At 44.5% G+C, this 9,218-nt stretch overlaps 1 protein-coding gene across 1 annotated transcript; it reads left to right on the top strand.

Moving 5' to 3' along the window:
- Positions 1–3,286: 3,286 nt before the first annotated feature.
- Mstn (myostatin) lies at positions 3,287–8,103 on the top strand. Its single transcript, XM_038315509.1, has 3 exons — positions 3,287–3,662; positions 5,412–5,785; positions 7,723–8,103. The coding sequence occupies exons 1-3, from the start codon at positions 3,287–3,289 to the stop codon at positions 8,101–8,103; spliced, it is 1,131 nt and encodes a 376-aa protein (XP_038171437.1).
- Positions 8,104–9,218: the final 1,115 nt, after the last annotated feature.

The following is a 9,218-nucleotide window of genomic DNA, read 5'->3' as shown; positions in this document are numbered from 1 at the left end:
CCTGGGCAGGTTGAAGAAATTCCCCTCTCTTTACTAATCCCAATGTTACACTACCCTGTCCCCATTATGAGAACAGCCTCCACTCTGGGGCCACAGGAAGGAGACACCCCCCCTCACCCCCGCCCTTGCTCCCATGTCACGGGCCTTGGGAAGTTGCTGGTCATCACCACAAGAGAAGGAGCAGACATTCTTGAAACTAACTGAATACTTCTTAACCCGTGCACTAGAGAGTGCGGGAAGAAGCATCAGGAAGTTCGATCAATTGTTAATGTTCTAGAAGGGCATGGCCAACCCTGAATTCACGAATGCTTGTGGCCATTCCCAGAGAACACGCATGGTGCGGTGAACCCCAGGGTCCTGACTGTTTATGATCTGATGAATGTATTGCCTTGCGTGTGTGCACCTGTGGACGGGCATCACACTCAAAAGACTGTATCTATTCACCCATCACCATTGAAGTCCCACTCAGAAGCAGCAAACTCGGGCCTGGGATTTCTCTAACTTGTCTGTTTTCTCAAAAGGAACGTGTTCTTTACACGAGACACATCACAACATTCTAAAAAAAATGGTTGTAAATTATAGATGGAAAAGTCCTAAGTTGAGTGGAGTTCTGTGTACTCAGAATGAGGCTCAGCCTGGACAATTCCATCTATTCGAACGTTCTCCTCTTTGAAAATGCAAGGCTCTAACTCTTAGCAGTGACCACTCACGCCTGACCCCTGGCGACCTCCATTCCCCTTTCCCCCCTCAGCCTCCTGTGCTCAAGGATGCGGCCCCAGGGTTTCAGCACCCCTTCAATGCTGTGTTCAACAAGCAGCAGACAGCAAGGACAGCTAAAAGCCCAAGAAAGTAGACAACGTGGTTATAAAGGGGCTTAAAAAGTCAGATACTTGGTAGAGTGGAAGGAAGGACGCAGGGCCTGCCCCGCGCAGCCTCTGCTGGGAATCTATGTGGCTGGCAGAACCCTCTCTCGTTGCTCTTAGCGTTTTGCTGCTCAGTGGATGGCAGAGAATGATGTGGAAAATGCCAGTAGCCTCGAGTTTTAGAAATAAAGTCAGTGAGTAGGCAAATTGCAAAAAAAAAAAAAAAAAAAAAAAAAAAAAAAATGGAACCCACAAATCATGAGAATCAACTAAGTGGCAAATGACAACCTTTGTTTGCTTTATTCCAGGTAGTAAAAACAACAACAACAACAAAAAAGCTGAATCGTGTACCTGGGCTTGCTTCCTGGGCCTAACGAGATAGCACGTGAGACCGCAATCCCTGGCCTTGAGGAGGCGCAGTTGAGGAGAGTTTGCAGCAAAGGGCAGGAACAAGGAGCAAGAGCTCCAGGTGTCCGTTCCCGTAGGAAGGGGCTTACACTTAGCAACGTATTGCTAGATTATACGCCTCGAATCCCTACGAGGAAACGAAGCGTACAAGAAATTAAGTACTGGCCACCCCACCTTTGTCACCGAGTTATAAGCTGCAAAATTGAGATTCCAACTTGTGTGTTTGACTCCACAGCCCGAGCTCGCAAGCGCACTGCAGTTTGAAGCAGGTTATTAAGCGGGACTGATTTACTCGGGGTCTACAGCAGCCTGTGTTGTGATCATTAAAACGCCACGAGGAATTCTACATTGGAAACGACTTCTCCAGGCGAACTCAACTTTATAGGCCTGCCCTAATATTGTCTTGCACAAAGAGGACCTGAACACCCCAGGGCGTTGTCTGGTTTTCCTTAATCTTTAATGATGGGCAAATCCAGTGCCTTGTGGAAGGTCACTTTTTTTTTCTCAAGAGATGAGATGCCTCTTAAGCGCGAGAGGGAAACGCATTAACTTTTCGAGCTACTGAGTTGCATGTTAGTGCACCGAGGCAGTAAATGGGTGTGCGCTGCACAAGAATGGTGGTGACCTAAAAATAAATATTTGATACGAGCCACTGTATTCTCTCGGGGTGGGGGGGAGTAATGGGTTAAAGCACGAAAGACTGCTCCCGGCTTCCCCCAAGGAGGAGGAAAGCTGTGGCCTGGAAATGTTCTCTGTTCCTGCTGTTCGGTTTGTTCAGCTCTTTAATAGTTCACCCCGTTAGATCTCGTGGCTCCTAAAGCCAAGGGTGAGAGTTTGATCCCTATAGAGGCCACTTAAATGCGGAGAACAAAAAGCACCATTCTCTGCCCCAGATCCCTGCCAGGTGTCTGCCCTCTGGTCAAAATGAGCCTCCGGCAAAAGGGGTGCTAACCTATGACTGCGTGGGGGACACAACAAAGGGCACCCTCTACACACCACTTTCTCTTTGTGTGCGCGCAGGAGCTGACATAATTCATCGAGAACAGGCTGCGCTTCTGCTTTCTGCCCTAGAGGTCTGAGTCAAAAAGTGTAATCACGCTCGAGGGCCACTGACAAAAATCCATTCTTTGCTTACGCGAAGCGCAGCCTCCCAGCTAACATTATCCCCCTCTGGTAATAAGCAACAAAGAGACACTTATGATTTGCCCTGTGTCTTTTTTGATAGACAATAGCAATACTAACTAGCTGAAATCAAGCACAGCTTTCATGGTAGTAAAAGACGTTAAGCTACCAAAATAAGTTCATGTGCCCTGTAGCGTAGTGAGACTGATTTTAATATGTACTAACAGATAAGCCATGAAAACAAACTTCTCAAATTACCCATGTAACTCTTCTACCAGGTTCACAACCCTTAGCTTTTCTTCAATTCAGTCAGCTCTTCCTAATTTTTCCTTCTCTAATTGCTCAGCCCTTGATACAATTTTATCTCAAATATTTGTTTTACTAACAAATAGCATGCCAGCTCTCAAAAGACTGACGTTTTGCATTTTAAACCTGAAGTGTAAATTCAGATTTAGTAATTCAAGTGACAGCAAGAGTTTCACAAAGATGAATAAGCTTTCACTACAGTTTATACTATTACACAAACTTTAATTCATCAAATGTCACATATATCTTTCACGATATGGGGATTTATTTCATTTATGAAGCAGTCAAATGAATCAGCTTCCCCTCGACTGTAACAAAATACTGCTCGGTGACTTGTGACAGACAGGGTTTTAACCTCTGACAGCGAGATTCATTGTGGAGCAGGAGCCAATCATAGATCCTGACGACACTTGTCTCATCTAAGTAGGAATATAAAAAGCCACTTGGAATACAGTATCCAGGACTCACTGGCGTGAGGTTGTCTCTCACAGTGGACAGGCACTAAGATCTTGCTTGGCATTACTCAAAAGCAGAAGGAAGAAATCAGAGCAAGGGGAAGAAAAAAAAAAGACCGCGCTGCTTTTAAAATGATGCAAAAACTGCAGATGTATGTATATATTTACCTTTTCATGTTGATTGCTGCTGGCCCAGTGGATCTCAATGAGGGCGGTGAGCGAGAGGAGAGTGTGGAGCGGGAGGGGCTGTGCAATGCGTGCGTGTGGAGACAAAACACGAGGGACTCCAGAATAGAAGCCATCAAAATCCAGATCCTCAGTAAACTCCGCCTGGAAACGGCTCCTAACATCAGCAAAGATGCTATTAGACAACTTCTGCCCCGAGCCCCTCCGCTCCGGGAGCTAATCGATCAGTACGACGTTCAGAGGGACGGCAGCAGCGATGGGGCTTTGGAAGACGACGATTACCACGCGACGACGGAGACAATCATTACTATGCCTACAGAGTGTAAGTAGCTCTGTGAGAGAGTATACCAACGGTTCCGCTGACGGCTGCTCTAGTGTTTATGAGAAGCAGATCTATTTTCAGGCGTTTAGCAAGCTGTTGGCTTGTATGTAAGTAGGAGAGAAAAGAGATTTTTCTCTCCCCCCACCCCTTCAAGATTTCCTGAGAAACATATTGACAATGAAATCTGCCTTGCTTGTTTCCTCCCGGTGCCAAATATCTCAAAGTTAATGTGCCGGCCCAGCTTTAATAGTGTGGAATTTTATGTGGAAAATGTGGAGTGCTTATGTGTTCAGTGCCTAGCACTCGTAAGGCAAGGACTGTGAGATACTTACTGTAAGCAATGTTAAAACTTACATGGAATTTACAATTGCATCTCTTTGGCTAAAACGTAACAGTAGTTTTCTTCCCCCACTAACACTACAGAAAGAAATTTGCTGGGTGTTTCTTTGAACCCTGTTCCACACTTCTGGGACTTGAAACTGTCAGCCAGGAGCTTTGGGGCTCTGCAAATTAGAATATTTAATGGGGAGAGCTTTTCCAGCGAAGAGTTAAGGAAGGCAAACATCCAATGCGTTAGCAAGAGCAACAATGAAGCAGACAGGGCGAAATCATACTCAAGACCGAGTATCAGAAACTGCTCAGAAAATGAGCGATGTAATCGGGAGGTTATGCTATAAATGCCTGTTTGTGCTGTGTCCACACAGCCCTGGGCTGAGAGCGCCTGGGCTAGGTACTTCCACAGGAGCAGTGGCTGATAGCCTTCTAAAACGTTTTATTCTTTAGGAGGGGGAGGACTATTACCTATAAGAACAGCTCTGCTCCTGGGAGCTGGCCCGTTTCAGGCAGTCCCCTTCTCCCTTCTCTCAAAATGAAGACAGGTGGCTTGAGGGAGCTGGAGGACACGCCAGAGTGCCGTGCCATGTGTCTGAGATCTGGCTTTAATGCCGTGCTTTAAACACTCACAATCAGACACGACATGCTCTCAGACCAGCCCTTCACTAAGTACTCGGGTTATGATCTAACAAACAACCTTCATTTATGACTCGTGGGTCCAACTGTTCAGGAGAAGGCCTCCCTTATTTGCACACTGTCTGGAAAACCCAGAAGGGAAGGAATGGCTAGCGCTGAACTTTCGCTTGCAGTGAGAGTCTGGCTCCAAGGCCACTGCCTTCTGACTTTGGAGATAGCGTGAGCTTGACTTCTGAGTTTTTGTGCTAATTGCTGGCTCAGTGTTGTTCCTTTGAAAGGCTATTCCAGAGCCCGAGTGTCGCAGATGTACGATATTGTCTGTCATTTCTGAGGCTCAGTTAAATTGCTCCCTGTGTCTCGTCCCCAGGTAATTGAGGCCCGGGGGAAGGGTTCCTTCCTCCAGGGTGACTGGTACAGCTGCTCAGTGAGCAGAACTGCTCAGATTCCCAAGGAATTCTAAGTGGAGTTCCTCCACGCTGTCTCTTGTTCTCTGAATCATCATCTGCTGTTCGTTCTTTCATAAAATATTCCTCAGCCCATAGTTCTATGGAAGAGAGTATATTCATGATAGTATAAGCTATATAAGAAAAAAATCGAGGAGCTAGAGCTATTTTCCCTGACAGTTCTTAGGAGTCATGAATGAAGTTCCACCTAGTATTTTACTTGAAAGGCCACATCTGTACACATTACCCCAACATCTATTGTTCAGGAGTGATTTTTTTTTTTATTGATGTTTTCATGGGACCTAATGTCAACCATTCTTTTCTTGTTCATTTGTAGCTGATTTTCTAATGCAAGTGGATGGAAAACCCAAATGTTGCTTTTTTAAATTTAGCTCTAAAATCCAGTACAACAAAGTAGTGAAAGCCCAGCTGTGGATCCACCTGAGACCCGTGGAGACCCCCACGACAGTGTTTGTGCAGATCCTGCGGCTCATCAAGCCCATGAAAGACGGTACACGGCACACTGGGATCCGATCTCTGAAACTCGACATGAGCCCAGGCACTGGCATCTGGCAGAGTATTGATGTCAAGACAGTGTTGCAAAATTGGCTCAAACAGCCTGAATCCAACTTAGGCATTGAGCTCAAAGCTTTGGATGAGAATGGGCATGACCTGGCTGTAACCTTCCCAGGACCAGGGGAAGACGGGCTGGTGAGTGATAACGGAGAACGATGCTCGGACAGCGTGCTGTTCTTGTATTCCTTGTATGAACGAGAGAAATGAATGAGAGCCACAGTTTTCTCTGCTCGTAAGGCAGACACAATTATCTTACACCAACTAGGTCTGTGCCCAAGGCAGTAGGTGCCAGTCACATGTCCTGTGAAGTTCTCCCGTGAAGGCTGAAAAACGGTTGCCTCGTGGTTTATAATTTCATGAATTCCTTATTGGGAATGGGATGTAATGCCCTTTTCACTGTGGGATACATACCATATGCATAAACTTATGACATCACAACATAACTCTGCAGAATCTAGAATTAGTCAGCAAATTAAAACTTTATCCCTTTTCCATTTTTTTTTTTTTTTTTTGCTTCTCGATCCATTGAAAAATGCTGGCTTTTTGTATAAAGTAGAAAATATTAAAATTCTAATTACAATACCTTTATAAGTATAGACATACTTGATTAAATATATTCTGCTCAACATCCCCTCACAAATATGTTCAGTGCTTACAGAATGTTGAAGCCATGGTCTGTGTGTGGATCCTGTGTGGAAAGCTGCCAGTAACACTGGTTTCCAACCCAGGTAGCCTTTGCCTCCTAGTTGATTTCCGAACTACTTTAGCATCCTTGTACAGTCATTTACACAGGGATTGCCTGTGTAAATTAATTAACTAAGTAGCAAGCCGGTGGTATGAGAATGCCTCATACACTATGAAAATGAATAAAAGCATTTATTCATTTATTCAATACCCTCTTAAACCCAAGTTATTTTTATGTCTTACTGGGGCTTTTATTTACTTCTGCATTCAAAACCTTGACGCGAACATATTTTGATTTTCATCCATTGTCAGAATTTACATCAGAATGTTACACTTCAAAGCAATACTCATCTTTTTAATCCCTTGATTGAGCTTGGGAATGTGTGGTGCAGAAACCAGGTCTGTTGGGAGTGAAGCACATTGTTTGAAGTATTGCAGTTTCCTGGAGGATCTATTTTCTTTGTACGTGCTTCTGAAACGCTACATTCCTCAAATGAGACCCTCTTTGACAACACTCAGGCCTAGTTTCGTGATGTAAGATGAAACTGCTATCAACTGTTTAAGTATGTTCACTTTCAAAGATAATATTTTAATCGTCAAGGCTGCTAATGGGTTAGGCCTTAATTATTTAAAAGGTGGCTAACACGCTATTTCTTAGTGTTCTCCCTCTCAAGGGAAATGGTCTCAAACACAGTACAAGATTGAGGCTGTCACAGAGCAAGAAGTCTTCTCCCCTTCCTCCTCTGCTGCCTTCTGCTATGGGATTGAACCCAGGACCTTGCACACGAGAGGTGAACCCTCTTCCATTCCACCAAGCCAAATTCATACCCAGGTCATCACTTCTTATGGATGTCCTCTTTGCTCCTTTAGGGAGTTTCTTTCAACACGATAGACACACAGCTCCTGTTGCCATCCTAACGGCATCCCATCATATAACGCTCAGAGGTAGCTATTTTGCTCTGACTTTAATAGGCCCATTTCTTTGAGAGACCAGGTGGGTACGCGTCCCTCCAAGAATCGTCAGATACATGCAGCTGATAGTAATCAACAGTGCCGGAGGAGGCGTCCATCCCTCCCGCCTTTCTCTTGCATCGTGCACACATTTCAAAGCCTCTCTTATGCTATTATAGGCTCTTGTGTCTGATAATAATACGAAAAGAAGGAAAGGTTTAACAGACGTAGCGTGAACTGACCACAGGGAAAGTGTCGGCTGTTGTCCTATTCTTTGGGGCCATGAGAGGAAACGTGAAGGCCAGCGTGACCAGAATCCCTCAGCACTGCCTTCTTACAAGGGCAGCACGAGAATGACGCTCCTTCTAACGAAGGCTTCTAAGGCGGGAAGGATCCCCGGCTCTGTTAACACGATTGCTCTTTTCCTTTCCACACAGAATCCCTTCTTAGAGGTCAAAGTAACGGACACACCCAAAAGGTCCCGACGAGACTTCGGTCTTGATTGCGACGAGCACTCCACCGAGTCCCGCTGCTGCCGCTACCCGCTCACGGTGGATTTTGAAGCATTCGGATGGGACTGGATCATTGCGCCCAAGAGATATAAAGCCAATTACTGCTCCGGAGAGTGTGAATTTGTGTTTTTACAAAAATATCCCCATACTCACCTTGTGCACCAAGCAAACCCCAGGGGCTCAGCGGGCCCTTGCTGCACACCCACAAAAATGTCTCCCATTAATATGCTATATTTTAATGGCAAAGAACAAATCATATACGGGAAAATTCCAGCCATGGTCGTAGATCGATGTGGGTGCTCGTGAGCTTCGCGGTATGCCCAGGGCTTCCTAAGTCATGGAAGGTCTTCCCCTCAATTTTGAAACTGTGAAATTATGTACCACAGGCTCTAGGCCTTGAGTATGCGATAGTAACATAAGCACAAGCAACAGTGGAGGAACTAGGAGAGAGAATGTTTGCAATGGTAGCCATTTAACCATCCCAATAATCCATATAATAGGACATTTTATGATTTCCGGAGGTTCTGAGCTAGGAGGAGATCAAATTGCATTTATGTTCATATATATAGATCTTGCAACCACAATCTAGGCAGGCAAGAACATAGCACTTCTTGCAGTCTGCCGAATTAAAGGGGTATGCTTTAAAGGTAAAGTCTTATTTCTCAACAGTTTCACTTAATATCCACGGGAAAAATCTTTATATAGCCTTTGGGAAGCGCAGGATTGTTGTTATGTACGTTGTTTATTTGTATCGTACCCTTGGTATGCTAGGATTCCACAGAACTGGAATGGCGGCCTCTCCACACGCCCCGTTCCTATTCTAATTGGACGTGGTATTACTAACCCAATACAGTGGCACTAAAGCCACGGGCGGAATGGCTCCTACCAGGTTCCTCAAACAGAGCACACTCTGTTAAGATACGGCTCTCCCATATCAGGCGCACTGCTATGCTGCTCTGAGTGGAGATGCATTTTTTTTTTAAGAGGTCAACTTTCAACTCTCTAGCACAGTGGGAGAAACTTTGTCTTAAAAGGCAGCCTCGTGTTCATTTCTAACAAGCATTCAGAATCCCAGAATCCCGGTCTGCCTTCGTCACATCGAAGTTTTGTGGTAAAATCATGGAAATGACTGATTTCTATCAATATTGTATAAAAGACTCTGAAACAATTGCATTTATATAATATGTATACAACATTGTTTTGTAAATAAGCGTCTCCTTTTTTTATTTACTTTGGTATATTTTTACACTAATGAAATTTCAAATTATTAAGGGACAAAGAGATGTCACATATCACAGAAAAGTGGCGGTTTCTATTTCAAAGAGAATTAGCAGATTCAATAGTGGTCTCAAAAGTCCGTATGCTAAGGTTAGATGGTTATATTACAATCATTTTATATTTTTTTACAATATCAACATTCA

Source organism: Arvicola amphibius, chromosome 18 (assembly GCF_903992535.2).
Source record: "Arvicola amphibius chromosome 18, mArvAmp1.2, whole genome shotgun sequence".
Lineage (NCBI taxonomy): Eukaryota > Metazoa > Chordata > Mammalia > Rodentia > Cricetidae > Arvicola > Arvicola amphibius.
This window is presented reverse-complemented; position numbering and strand designations above follow the sequence as displayed.